Source organism: Drosophila bipectinata, chromosome 4 (genome assembly GCF_030179905.1).
Source record: "Drosophila bipectinata strain 14024-0381.07 chromosome 4, DbipHiC1v2, whole genome shotgun sequence".
Classification (NCBI taxonomy): domain Eukaryota; kingdom Metazoa; phylum Arthropoda; class Insecta; order Diptera; family Drosophilidae; genus Drosophila; species Drosophila bipectinata.
In genome coordinates, this window is record NC_091740.1 from 11,743,783 (window position 1) to 11,758,944 (window position 15,162).

Genomic DNA, 15,162 nt, shown 5'->3' on the forward strand with positions numbered 1-15,162 from the left:
GAATTCGAAGACTATAAAAGTTGGAACTATCCTATTTGGAACTTGGACTCGTATGGTAGCCGTGTCTATTCAGTTTGTGTCACAATTTTGCCACGCCCACTTCCGCTCCCAAAACTTAAATCGTTTTGGTTTGATTTAAGCTATTCCAATGGCAAATAAATATTTAGGAAGTACATTTAAAATAATTAAATATTAAATAATAAAATATATGCTATTACCAAATAACGCATGCTTAACAACATAATAATAACGACATTCGACCCCAAAGCAAAGCACACCTTCAGCAAAAATGTATTACTTTTTGGAATGGTTCCAAAAAGAATAGTTCCACCCCTGGAACCCGCTGGAACGAGCGTACTTTTTCTCACATTTGAGAGCGGGTTTTTGACAAACGGCCGGCAGATGAGAGAGGAAAAGAAAGAATTCTATTTTAAGAACATAACATCGTTGGAACGATGAAAGTTTGAAACGTTCACATCGAACGTTTCACACACTGCTCTCGGTGTGTGAGCAAAGAGATCAGAAATATCTTCTACTATCTTTACTCTGTAGCTCTGATTTTGCCATTGATTCTCGCTTTTACATAAATACCAACTTGAAGTATCTTTAAATTAACTTGGAGGGTACCCTAGATGGAAAACGCGTGCTCCGTATGCTTGGGGTTCTGGGTTCGATTCTATAAGTGGAGGTTGTTTCAATTTTTAAAAAGTGAATTTTAGTTTTATAATTAATTTTATATTATTTATTTAAGTTAGAGCTTAAAGATAATTAAAAAAATAGAAAAAGTTCGAAGTCATAAGAAGGATTTGAGTATGGGATAGTTGTAAAGAAAGCAACTACTCTATGCAGACAACGATCAGAAGTACTATTTTTCATCTACCACATCGGCGCATTGCAAACAGAAACTATGAGAAATTGAAATTTGGAAGGCAAAACCTTTATACGCCTTCGCGCGAGCAGTGACACATACATACAAAGGCACACATTTTTTTCGACACATACATGGAAAGAGTTCTATGTATTGTATGTCTTTACCTGTAGGCAGTATAATTGGATGCTGAATATCAATCTTCGGCGAAGTTTTTAGTCGACCATTTACATGCAACAGACAAAACTTATCCAAGAACGGAGAGGAAGAGACAAGTATACTCGATAACGATATCTCCTTTCCATTTTGAAGCGTATTTATGTCCTCCCAAAAGCTCACACGCTGCACTAGTCGCAATAACAGTTGGTTTTTAGACTTGACGACGCTAGGTACACGTACAAAAAGGTTTTACACGTAAGCAAATATGCGCAGCAGTGCTGGAAACGGACATTAGAGAACAACGTCTAAGAGTACATTGGTGCATTGGTCTATAAGCTTCTGAATAGGCAAAACTCGATGGAGCGAATATTAGAGCGAGGAGGTTTTTCTTAAATGACTGAGCCACAGCCGAATCGCTCCAACAAAAATTATTCCCAACGTAGACCTTCAACTGCGCTTTTTTGGACATAAGTCGAGCCAATCATTCGGCTCCCAATAACTTAAGCTTCGAAACGGTAACCGTTTTTAAAGGCGCAACTCGGGTCTTCGAGCAGAGTAAATAACTCGCAGATCCAGATCTGTTCAGCTTTGCCAGGGCGCATCGGCGCAGCTTATGACACATTAGGCCTTGTCGGTCCTGTGCTAACAAAGCCAAAGATCTTTCTCCAAAAGCTATGTCGTGAATATTCCTGGGATTAAAATCTTCCTCAGGCTCTTCACTCCGACTGGGATATTGTTGTCTACTGCCTGACCCGACGAAATGCTTGGTTTATGCTTGGTTTTTTATTCGAATGATTTATGGATTAATATTAAAGTCTGCGCAACTACGCGGCCAGTTACGGTGACAGCGCAGTAGTCGGTATTAATTTATGTATGTGTGTTGATAGGATTTGCGTAGTTATCTCCCGGTCAGGCATGCCACACAGTCGCCTCAGCACTGAGACTGTACTTTGCATATGTGTGTGGTCATTACTAAGCTCTTGAAGTATGCCAAGGAAAAACTTTTTAAGATTTATTCAACACAGCGAGCGCAAATATTGATAAAAGTTTCAAACCAAAAAATATGATTATTCCCCATTTTTTTAATCACAAATAGTGAACATTTATTAGGTCTTATTTTTCTTTTTAAAGAAAAAAATAATACAAAATAACAATTAATCATGATTTTATATTTTTTGGCTCACAGATTAAGTATTATATTTACTTATATTTACATCATGCATTATATACATATTTATTATTTTAAAATGTATACATTTATTAATTGAGCGTATATGTATAAATAAATTCAGGTCGTTGCCAACTACATATCGCACAGTGGCCGATTTGGGTAACTTAGCGTCAGATGTAAAATATCATTAAAAATAATAATTTTTATATGTTTGAAATTTTTATGTAATGTTAACCCAATAAGAAATAAAATTCAGGGACCGTAAATAATGATTATTGTTATGAATTTAATTTTAATAATTACAATATAAGGATTATTCTCTGAGCGAAAAAATAAATATCACAAAATAAACATTATTCTATAATCGAAAAATAAAAATCACAAAATAATCATTATTTTATGATCGAAAAATCAAAATCAAAATATAATCATTATTTTTGATTTTTATTTTTTTTTGCTCAAAAATATCACTCAATTCATGATTTCGCGCTGCGTATTAGATTTTCTTGATATTTGACTTCATATTTCCTTAGACCACATATACAGGTACCATTTAGTACCATGATTTCTTCTTTAACAGTTTCCGGACCACTAAAAGTTAAGAAAATTGAATCTAAAGTTTCTATAAATCATAGAAACAAATTTTTATATGGAAGTTTTTTTTAGTTTTTATTGTAATTATTAGAGCATACCATATTTTAATTTTGGATTAAAGGAAAAGTCCAAAAACATTTTATTAAATTTGTTATAGTTATTTAAGCTTTTTATTTTAAATAATTAGAAACTTGGAATATCATTTTTTGAAAAAAGTCATGGCCATCTACAAAAATTTTAAGTATTTTCTGAACCGAGCTTTTAAAGAGACTTGTTTTTAACATGGAAATTGTCCAAATGTGTACTCCTCAAAGCAAATCGTTGCCGAATATGCTATTTTAATTGAAAAATAAATATCTGAAGCTTTAGGATCTAGTATCTTTTAATGTAAAAAATCTTCATATTCAGTTTTTTCAAATGTTGAATGGTATGGAAGACCAAATCATGGTACTAATGGTACCTGTATATGTGGTCTAAGGTAATATGAAGTCAAATATCAAGAAAATCTAATACGCAGCGCAAAATCATGAATTGAGTAATATTTTTGAGCAAAAAAAAATAAAAATCAAAAATAATGATTATATTTTGATTTTTATTTTTCGATTATAAAATAATGATTTTTTCTGATTTTTATTTTTTTGCTCAGAAAATAATGATTATTTTGTGATTTTTAAAATAAAACTCATAATGATTACAGTCTCTGATAACATTTAATAACTTTAATTAAGTAAAATTTTTTACAAAATTTACAAAATACACCATTTTTTATTGTCCTACTCTGAATCTACATTTTTTTTCTGACTCAGAATCCGAATTTTCTTTTTGAGCATTGTAGTCCAGAAAAAGATTTTGGACTTAAATCTCAAAGGAAACTGCTTTGCTGGAGTTATTGGTCGAACTTTTGGAAAAGCTAGTAATTAGTGGATCTGACGATACTAACCATAAATGCAAAAGATCCGAATCTTAAGCGAATCTTAAATCTATGTTTTGGGCTTCTAAGGCTTTTTCTGACATCATTCATCGGAAGTGGTACTATTTCTATAATATCCGCCCCGTGAATCTATAATATAATATCCATAATATGCCATGCTCATCGAAAAGAACCAAATGTTCGGTTAACCTAGAATTGCCAAATCGTCCACTGTGGATCGGTATTTTACCTTGTCAAGAGGTTTTTTTTCATTGTTGTGTGTATTTATTTATATAAGTAAAGTACGCACATTTTTTAAATATCTATAAAATATAAGTTGTTCAAATTATAATGTCGAACTATTTAAATAATTTTAAAACGTCTGTGTTTTTTTTGCCATATAGATAATTTATGCAAATATAATTCTTTTTAATTATTTAATTATAATTATAATTCAATTTAATACATATGTGTTTTTTTGGCCATATAGATAAATTATACAAAAAACTTACATCTTGAAGAGCTTGATCCTTATATTGAGACTTTTCGGAATCGTTGACAAAATTGTTTTCTTCTTCGTCACTTATTCCTGTATCATCGTCACTACCATTGTCTTCATCTGAATATTTTGAATTGTAAAAGCTAACATTTTCAGGTGGGGGAGTAAAGCATTTTAGTGGCTTTGGTTTTAATGTCTCCATTGAGGAATTGCTTTTTTTTTCAAACATTTCTCGAAATTTATTCAAAATTGTTGAAGTGGTTTGAGTTTCTTCTAAAATGCTATCTTTATATAATAAAGGAGGCTTTTGGTTCAAGTTTTCCGCAACAACGTATAATGGTGACATTTTTTCTACACTTAATTCTGACGGTGCTACGCCACACTGCATTTTTTCATTTTCATTGTTGCGTAAATTTTCAAAGAAGTTATACCTTTCCGTCAAAATTTCTGTGGTAATTTGAACATCCTCCGGTTTCGAATCGTATTTAATAACATCATTGATCTATAAATAAATACAAAAAATTATATAATTTATATACATATGTATGTATATCGAACACCCAACAATTTTATATACTTAAGAAATGGTCGACATTAATTTTACAACCTGTTGAAAACCAGATTATGACATCTTTATGACTATCTTTAACACTTATTGTAAATACACTCCCAGGTGCCTTGAACCTTTTACGTAAATCAAACTGATTTTGTACACGAAACTTCGAAATTTTTATTGAAATGTAAAATATAAATTAAAATTCAAAATACTTTTGCTTACCCTTGTGGTTTGCCGCTCTTCACATTTAACAATGGCGCTTGAAAACTTTTCTATAAATATTTCCCTTTTTAGTGTTGGGAAATAACATAATACTGACTTAAGACAAAATTTAAATTATATCGTTACTTTACGGGTTCATCATTCTCCTCGTGACATTTCCCACCTCGTAGTTCTTCCATTTGGTTTGCTCGTCTGATCCATGACAAGGATTGTTGTAGGGGAGCGTTGCTGCCGCAAAAGATTCCAGAAGTGATGAAAAAAAGAAAGAAGTCGGGGGCGTCGTGGTTGAATTCAAAAACGCGTTCAGCTTTATTCCGCTGCTTACAAGAGATTGACAACTTAACTTAGAAGAATAAACGGACAATTGATGACGGCCGACGAGAGAGGGAGAGTGCATAGAGGGGCGAGCGCGGATGCGCTTTTGAGCGCGGATAAGCTCTTCAGCGCGGTTGCGCTCTTCAGCGCGGATGCGCTCTTAAGTTCAGCTGAGCGGCGGCCCAACGGCCCCTCACATAAACAAGGACTAGATTGACTTCTGAAAGTAAAGTTAAGTTTGGCTCAAGCTTTTTGGGTAGGCTACCCACTATTTTTTGGGTATATATTCCCGGATCCATCTTTTCTAGAATCGAACCCTCAGATACCTAGTGAACGTTGACTTCGTTATACCACTAACTATACAGCATATAGACAACCCATTTCATACAACAAAAATGGACGCCAAAATTCCTTGCGACAGGCCCCAGAGCGAGATCTTACTCTCTTTCTTACGCTCATATTCTCATATTTTTACGAATGATTAAAAATCAATATACTGAGATAGTGTCAGGGTATATTTCAGTCGGAGTCACTTAAAACGCCGATTGCTTTTAAGATTTTGTTGTTCTGCAAGAGGCTTGTGCATGCCTACCCTAACGATGGAATGATTTTTAAGGGAGTGTGAAGACACGAAAAAAGATGATTGATTTTATTACCTTTTTTGTTTTGGCACTAGTTATTAATTTGGTCTATTGTGAGATCTATGTCGTTAATTCAATAAACTTCTTCAATATTTTGGTTCTTTAAAAAAGTTTCCGCCGAATTTGTTATATATATATATATATATAAAGGAAAGGAAATTATAATTTAATTTAATAATTTCGTTAAATTAATAATTTCCTTTATAATTTCCTTTCTTTTATATACTTATGTCGGAAAAATGAACGAAAGATGAGCGTAAGAAAGAGAGTAAGATCTCGCTCTGGGGCCTATCGCAAGTAATTTTTATGTCCATTTTTCTGTATGAAATGGGTTGTCTATATGCTGTATAGTTAGTGGTTAAACGCACCATGCGTTCCCAAGCACCGCCCGTGAGGTGTGGAATATAGGTGGAATATATCCAAATGTAATTTCCGAATACTTACATTCTACATCCGAAGCTAGTGTCTGATACCATCTTAAGAGGTACGCCTTGACGTGCAGTAAATGGAATTTAAACTGGTCTTCTTAATTAAGAATTGTATCAATTGTAGCAATATCTTCATCCCAGCCTACCTGTTCTATAAATATTATTATTTCTTTTTATTTGAATATAAAAAGATTGGCCGCTATTAGCCCAGACTACCTACACAATCACAAAAAGACGACTCAAGTTGTGTTAGTAAAATCGAGGAATAACTGCGCAAAAACTTCGAAGGCAAAAAATCTAAAAAAAACCACGGTCTCTGTGATGGTAAAATAAGACGGGGACAGCATTATGGCACCAACAGGATCAAAAAAGAAATTACAGGGAAAACATCAACAAAAGGATTGAAGACGACAGGGTTATTGACACACTGTTGGAATTTAACTTGAGTACTGAATAATAGTTTTATTTTGGATAATTGAACAGAGATTAGGTTTTACACATTCGTTGGCGTTAGTAATGGTAGAAGGCAATAACTTTTGCTATCGATAGTTCCGTATGCGATATGTGAATGTAGATTTATAACGTGCCAATTGCTTTCCATTACTTCTCCTCAATTGGTAAGGCGTTGATCGACTGGACGTATACCCAGGAGTGTCTTGCAGGTTGGCCCAAAACTTCTTGTAGAAAGCTTCTAAGGTAAACAGCTTCCATTGAGGAGTCAGAGCCATGTCCTCTGCGTCTGTGCCTGACAATGCAACCGTCCGTTGCTTTCGACATTCCCAGGATATTACTTCACCTGCGAACTTAGAAGCAAAACCTATAAAAGATCTGCGATCATCAATGTTGGCGGCCCAGTCAGCATCGGCGTAACCTACAAGGTCTTTGCCACTTCGTTTGTAAGCCAGGAAATAGTTCTGAGTGCAGCAATCCAATTTTGTTTTCCAAGGTTTGTATTGTATTGACTCAGTGCACTCACTGCAAACGCAACATCAAAGCGCGTTGATACTGCCACCCACATTAGGGCTCCTACTAAACTCTGATACGGCACGTTGGAAGCATCTTCTTTCTCGCTTTCGGTTTTCGGACAAATTTCAGTTGACAATTTCTCATTCGTGTAGATTGGTGTTTTTACGGTCTTACAATTCTCCATATTGAACCGTTTGAGAATATCTGCGTTATATTTTGGCTGACCCATAGTAAACTCTGTTTTGTCTGTGTTTTGTTTAAACTCGATGCCCAAGCAATACGATAGTTTACCCAAATCTTTCATCTGGAACTTGTTGGACAATTTGCGCTTCAATTGTAAAAGCATTTGGGTGTTATTGGTCGCAATTATGAGGTCATCTACATAAAGCGGTACGATCAGGATCCCGTTAAGCGAGTGACTTAAGGTTAAGTTCTTTGAGATTACTATCGAGCTTTTTGTACCACTGGCGTCCACTCTGTTTTAGGCCATATAAAGTCTTTTTTAGCTTACCCACTTTTTCAGGTTCATACATTTTTTTGTCTTTAGCTGTCCAGATTTCTTGGAATTCAGGTGGGACGCTGATGTGAAGTTCTTCCTCAATATCTCCATTCAAATAGGCGCTGTTGAAGTCGTATTGATGAAGATACAGTCCGAGTTCCGCAGCCAAAGCTGTTATAATTCGAATCGAGCTCATTCTGGATACTGGCGATAAGGTCTTATCATAGTCAATGCCTTCGCGTTGGGTGAATCCGTTATCAACCAGGCGAGCTTTACGGCAATTTACCCTTCCGTCAGGTAAGTATTTTGTTCGAAGTACCCATTTTGTTTCGATAACCCTATGGTTTTTCTGCCGATCAAAAACTTCCCAGGTATTGTTCCTTTTTAATGACCTGTACTCGTTTATTAATGCCTCCTTCCATTCGATGGCCTCCATTGATTTTCTGCTACCGGCTCAATGTTGACATCAATCTAGGGTTGTTGGTTTTTGAAAAAATATCGTATTGATGATATTTGCTGTGAAAAAAATATCAATCGATAATATTCAGAAATATCACCCAAAAAAATCGATATATCGAGTATTTTCGATATTTTTTATAGTCAGCTAAATTTGAAAAAAGGTTATTTTTAAATTTAAAAAAAGGTTTTAATATGTGTTTTCATCCGCCATGAACTGCAAATAAGACATATTTTTTTATTTAAAAAGTGAATTGAAAAAACAACAAATATTTATACCCACTCTCAAGCAACTTTTATTTAAGTTCTTTGAAATAAAAAATAACAAAATTATTAAGGACATTGTATTCAAATTTATTTATAAAAAAAACTTAATACAAAAAAAAAAAGTTTCATGGAATTCATGGAATATGTACTTAATAATTCTAATTACTTAATTCTCTTATTTAATGCTCTTAATTACTCTTAATTACAAAATAAATCTTTCTTCAATGATTTAAAAAAAACTCTTTCGGTTATATGCTGGTCTGTCATTCGACTACGGGAGTCACAGACAATACATTTAATGGCAGAAGCCAACCGTTCAGATGAAACCGAACTTCCAGGCGTGATAAGAAAACTTAAAGCAACCTTCGCTAGCATCGGCATCGTTGAAATTTGTGAGTTCCAGAATTCCAACGGATTTGTCTCCCAACTACAAAATGGCATACTCAAGTAAACCTGCATTTCCTTTCTTTCGCAACAAATATCGGAGAACACCAACTCAAAAATATTATTATCGACTATTTTTGCCCAAAAAATATCACGATAATAATATTTTTTTAAGAGAAAATATATCGATATATCGATAATTTGATATATTTCCGACATCCCTACATCAATCTGAGGTTTAATGAACTCTTCGAACTTATACTCGTGCCCAAATAGATTTGTGAAAACAACGTCTCGGCTTTTAATTAAGATTTGTAGATTTGAGATTTTTCACATTGTATGGCCTATAAGCTTTGTCATCGGTGCAGTATCCAACGAATAAACATTTATTGGATTTTGGGCTAAACTTACTCTTCGATGGTTTGTCCAGTGAATATGCAATTTGACCAAATTTTTGCATATGCCTTACAATTGCGATGCGATTGTTTCACAGCTTAAAAGGCGTTTCTCTACATAGGTTCCTTGAAGGACATCTGTTTCTTATGTAGTTTGCTGTGTTTACTGCTTCAGCCCAGTAGCTCGCAGGAAGTTCGTCTTGCAACATCAGGCAGCGAGCCATTTCCACAAGGGTCCGGTTCTTACGTTCCACAGTGGTCGAGCTTGTATGGAACCGCGGCCATTAATACTTATAGATGTGCTATCGCTATGAAACTTTCACCAAAAATCAAGAAAGATATTATAAGCATATCATAAAAAAAGTTACTAGATCGTGCATGAATTTCATCATTTTAGCTATGAGGACTTCTATAATTTGTATAAAAACACGTTAATCATTACTTAATATAAATTTTTGCTTATAGATATTATTTATAGTAATCGCTTTGGTATTGTTAATCTGTAAGAATTAGTTTAAGCAAAGGTTACATAGACCAATTGCTGGGTTTTGCCGTAACTTCCACTTGAACATGTTGGACGTGAGAAAGAAATGAGTTCTGAAAAGGTACGTCTGAGACAGATTTAATTGATATAAAACTTCAATATTTATAGCTAGGTTAATTCATGAATATTTCTTATGTAGTAAATTAATGGAGATATAGCACTAAATAAAAATTATAAATTAACAACTTATAAGTGTGGATTGTGTTACAATATTGTGCCGATTTAATCAAACGGTAACTGAGCAATTCTTGTTCAAGCTTTTGTTGGTGTTATGTTAGTCAGCATTTGTGGTGTTGTTCATGACCTAATATTTTGTTTATTTTTTATAATATTTTGTAATTTAATATGAAATCTTATGACTTTACATTCTCCGGGCCGTTGAACAGGTGTTCAACCGTCGTCCAGCTCTCTGGTGAAATTCCTTGGGGCGGGTTCCGGAGAGGTTCTTCTTTTGATATTTTTTATTTTTGATATTTTTGATCGTTGTAGAAGTCTGCAACGATTCTATATCGCAAAATATAGACATATATTAGAACCAGTATAACGATTGAAATGGTCAAAGCTGCGTTCAAAATGGTTGTCCAGTGGTCCAGTTGATACGGTGAAGTTTTATCCTTTCATTACGGCTAGTCGATGTTGAAGAACTCTAGTTCTGGTTCCTAAAGTGGATTCTGATGTTGTGTCTATGGGCACAAAGATGTTTCCAAATCGACTGAATGAAGTTCGTATCTCAGTAGTCAAAGTACCAAGCGTCGCAAACTGATATTAAAATTGCGTGCTGTGCAGCCAGAAGGCATGCTCAACGTGCCGGTCGCCTTTAATGGTTGATGAAATTCCATTGCATACTGCCCGAAGTTTAGTTGGGTCCTTTGATGCAAAGATCCATTGGTTAGATTGGTGAGTTTTCAACCATATCACGCTGGGGTCTACTGGATTGCTCTGACTTTTTGTTCCAAATTTTTTATTGAATACTCATCGCATCGACTGTCAACATTGTAAGCCGTTTGATGGCGATCTCTGTGAGCGTTGCAGCAATTATTGTTGTTTGAAGATTGTATAAGGTCCAACCTTTTGAATCCCAAATTTGAATGGGAACGATGCTGAAGACGTCTAATAATTCCGAAGACACCATAGGTATTGTTATTCGAAAAATAACGTGACTTTCTGTAGTGCTCCTTTTTGTTGAAATTAGTTGATGCAGATGAAAAACGTCCGTAGTGGCAACAGGCAAGATCTAATCGTGGGCCAAATAATTCCGAATTAAGTCGAGTTTTTCTCGTGATTGCGAAGGTGATACCAAAATTGGACTTATGCTTTAATGGCGAACATCATTTAGCACGTTGGTTACTCTGCACCCGCTGTTGTCCATTTGCAAGTACACTCATTTGAGCTGCGAGGATCACAAATTATTGCTCCAGCTGCGCACACTGATACTTTCATCGTTGCTGATTCATTGGATTGCTGGACTAGGCTTTCTTTAGCATCACTTGAAAAGACGGCGTGCTCTAACTCTTTTAATTTGCTGTGGCTCCAATACAATTCGTAGCGTTATCGCAATGCACGTTAGGCGGAAACGCCAATTTCGTGGCGTAAAATCAAAAATTAGGTAAATTTTTATTTTTTTTCGAAATTCTGTTAAAAAATTGTCGGCCTATTATAGAAATATTTTTCGAACATTTTTACGGCTATCTACTTACTACTTTCGACTTGGCTTTGCGGTGGCCACTTTAAATCATCTGATTGTTCTGGGTTATGTGTTCCAAACTTTTTCTCTTCCACGTGACCAAAGTTTGTTAATTTATATTTATTAAAATACAGTATGTGTATGTGTTATGTATGAGTGTTTTTATATCGAACCTAACCACAAAATGGCTCTGTTTCGTGGATAAGAACTAATTATATTACGTCGTATTAGGTAAACTGCAAATGAGGTTGTGTGTGTTATTCCGTATACATTGAAATAAAGTTAAAACCATTTGCGCATACAAATTAAAAATATTACTTTTAGACAAAGAATACTTTTAGAACAACTATAACTTCGGTGTTTTGAGAATTAGCGAGTTCAGGTTTTGTACAAATGCTACTTTTCGCTAAATAATACGATTTACCAAATTTTATTGGGATCGACTATATCCTATAGCTGCCATAAACTTGAAAATTGGAAATAACTCAACTTTCGTGTTTTTGAAAATCTTTGTTCAGTTAATCCGACCTACCAAATTTCATAGCTGCCATATAACTGAACGATCGGAAATGGTATTTGGTAAAAATACAAACTTAGGTTTTTTGTTTTGTATTGGAATAAACTGGTTATATTATGATATTCTCATAATGATCGGCCAACTGTATCCGATTTTTGCGATATACCATATATCGGCTTAGCCCGAAGTTAGCTTTCCATTTTTGTTTATTGTCGAATCAGGCAGCAGCAAAGCGGCTAATGTTAATGTTTAAATAATGTTATTTTAATGCTTAGTTTAATGTTTATTTATTAGGCTTAAGTTTGTATAAATCGCTTAGTTGGTAGCTGGTCTTCTGCTGATCATCTGGTCTATCTGTTGATCATTCGGCTTCATTTGCATGCAGAAATAAACATTTATAACGTTTCAAATTTACTTAAATTCGTCTTTGTGTTTTTGTGCGGATTACGGCATTGAAAACCCTCAATGACCAAACATTTATTTTTATTTACGCTTAATTTTTTTTTACATAGGCAGGTAGGATTTGACTGCTAGCTTTAGGACAACTGAACATTCGTCGTTCCGATTTGCTGGAAGTGTGGCTGGTCAGGGAACGCAGTATTGACGCCACTAATGATTGGCTCTGCGGTAAAATAAACAAAAATTGTTTAACTACCGTGGAAATTTAGAAATATGTTTAATTTTGATTTAGATATAAAATATAAAAAATAAAATGTTTGTTAAAACAAATGTGTAATTAATTTGTTAAATGTATAAAATGTAATTTGTGTAATTAAAAAAAAATATCTATCTTTTATATCTATCTAAAATATCTTTTTTATATCTAATTTAAAAGATGGGGTGAATATGGTAAATATGGGATATGGGCCTAGACTATATACAATAATTTACAATTATCTACATTAGTTTATAATATTAGTGTACAACACGGGAAGACAGATCGATAGGTTGGAATCTCTTTAAAGGCCTAGGAGTTTGCGGCTGTGTTGGTTTAGGACGTCACCCGCCATATAAGCACCCAAGAAGCAGTGAGAGGTGGCGTTTTTAATGGTATTAAAAGTATGGCAATGTTCCATTGCTTGGTCCGACGCTCCATCGCACTCAGCCAGTCCTAAACTGCAGCCGAGGCTGTCAGCTGAGACGAGTGGGATGCAAGCAAGGCCGTGTCGTCGGCGTAAGTAGCCAGAAGCATACGAGCGTCTGTGGGGGCGACGGAACAGGCATATCACTCTTGTACACATCGTGTATAGGAACAGACCAAGTACACTTCCTTGGGGCACTCCTCCGTGAATGTGTGCCAAGCTGTATCGTGAGTCCCTTACTGCTACAACAAAGGTTCGATAGGCAATGAAAGACCTCAGGATGGCGAATAGGGTGCGAAATAGGTCCCTTGATTTTGTAAAGAAGGCCCTCGTGCCACACCTTGTCAAAGGCTTGTTTTACGTCGAGGAAGACGCCTACAGTGTGCAGATTATGCTCGAGTCCGTGGGTGATGTGGTTGACCAGGCGATGGACTTGTTCTGGGCAGCCATGGGATTTTCTGAAGCCGAACTGGTGTTGAGGAATATGGCCTCTACTTGTGGTAGTTCCAACAGTCGGCTGAGTAAAATCCGCTCGAACACTTTCGAGAAAGTGGATAGCAGGCTGATTCAAATCGAGATAGTGGCTTGCTTGGCTTTGGGATCATAATGATCCGGGCTTGCTTCCACTGTCTTGGAAAATGTCCCAGGCTTAGCATGGCGTTGAAAATTTACACCAGCGCTAGCACTCTTTTGGGTGGAAGAGCCTTGGCCGCTTGATTGTTAATGCCATCGGGTCCAGGAGTATTTTTTAAATTAAGCGCCTTTAATTGCATTGTGACTTCTTGTGGCGTGGTGTGTCTGATGGTGCGTGCTGGCTGAACAAGAGCGCGAGTTTTGTTAACGTTTTATGTTAACATTTAATTCAATATAAACAATGTTCTTTTTATTTGAATTCGTATAATAGTTTTTATTTTACTTTAATGATCTTGTCTTGTTCACATCTTGGTTCATTCTGTGCACGAATGCTTTCGAATCGTCGAGCGAGCTTTTTAATTATTTTATGGAAGCTTTTAATCTTGCACTTTTGAATGCAAGCAAGAAAGAAATGGAGAACAAGAACTTGGACTACATAACTTCCCCATCGCTTAAATTAAGACTCTCCCGAGTTTTACAATTTTTTTATAAAAAATATACATAAGTGTAGAATTTCAATTATGGTAGATTACGTATTTAAAGTCTGATATTTCTTTTTTCTTTTTATGTTGGAGCTATGTACATTGTTTAAATTAAATTTTCTATATTTCGGTTCATTTTTGTGTCTTAGAGATTTATAGTTTTTTATATATCCTTCGTCTCTAGTTTCTACAAAATTTTCCCTCGTTTGATTTAAAGATGAAATGTAAGCTTCCTTATATTTTAGAATGTTGTTACGTACAAGTTTTTTGTCACAATTTCCGTATTCAACATTCATTGGTGTATTTTGTATTGTTGAGTGATAACTGTTATTATAATATTCTATAGCTTTACTGACTTTATCTTTGATTGATATATCTTTGTTTTCGAGGTATATTATTTTAATCTTTTCTGTTGAAGTGTTGTGGAATCTTTCAACGTCTGCATTGCCAGTGTGACTAGTCGGTTTCACAAAATGAACTTCTATGTTCTCATTTCTTAAAAAATCTTTTATATTTATACTATTAAATTCATTGTCAGTTATTAATTTTTCAAAGTTTCCTTTTTGGGATTTGTACAAGCGCATTTTTTCTATTATGGTTTGATTATTGCGATCCTCAAGGTAGTATGCAGTAGCAAATTTTGAAAATCGGTCAATAAAAGTTAGAAAATTACATTTTGAATTTGTATAGATATCCATATGAACAATTTTTTTTATATCATTTGGTGTTTCTGTATATTTAAATTTTTCTTTTACTGGGTTCCTATCATATTTACATTGATTACAAATATCGCAATTGTTAATATACTTTTGGATGTAATGTTGAAGTTTTGGAAAATAAATAATCTTTTTTAAGCTTTGGTAATTTTTATTTATACCTGAATGACCAGT

General features: G+C 34.7%; 1 protein-coding gene and 1 long non-coding RNA gene across 4 annotated transcripts in view; one reads left to right on the top strand and one right to left on the bottom strand.

Annotated features, from left to right (window-relative positions):
• The window catches only part of LOC108125669 (uncharacterized), a 212,699-nt gene that overhangs the window by 58,747 nt on the left and 138,790 nt on the right, over positions 1 to 15,162 (bottom strand). For all 3 annotated transcript variants that reach the window (XM_043213346.1, XM_070282358.1, XM_070282359.1), the window contains one exon: positions 4,215 to 4,703. In XM_043213346.1, the coding sequence (XP_043069281.1) occupies positions 4,215 to 4,703 (489 nt within the window). The remainder of the gene's footprint in view (positions 1 to 4,214; positions 4,704 to 15,162) is intronic.
• Positions 10,619 to 11,735, top strand: LOC138926815 (uncharacterized). The gene is made up of 3 exons (XR_011443493.1): positions 10,619 to 11,008; positions 11,067 to 11,480; positions 11,535 to 11,735. It is a non-coding gene; the product is annotated as an uncharacterized lncRNA (long non-coding RNA).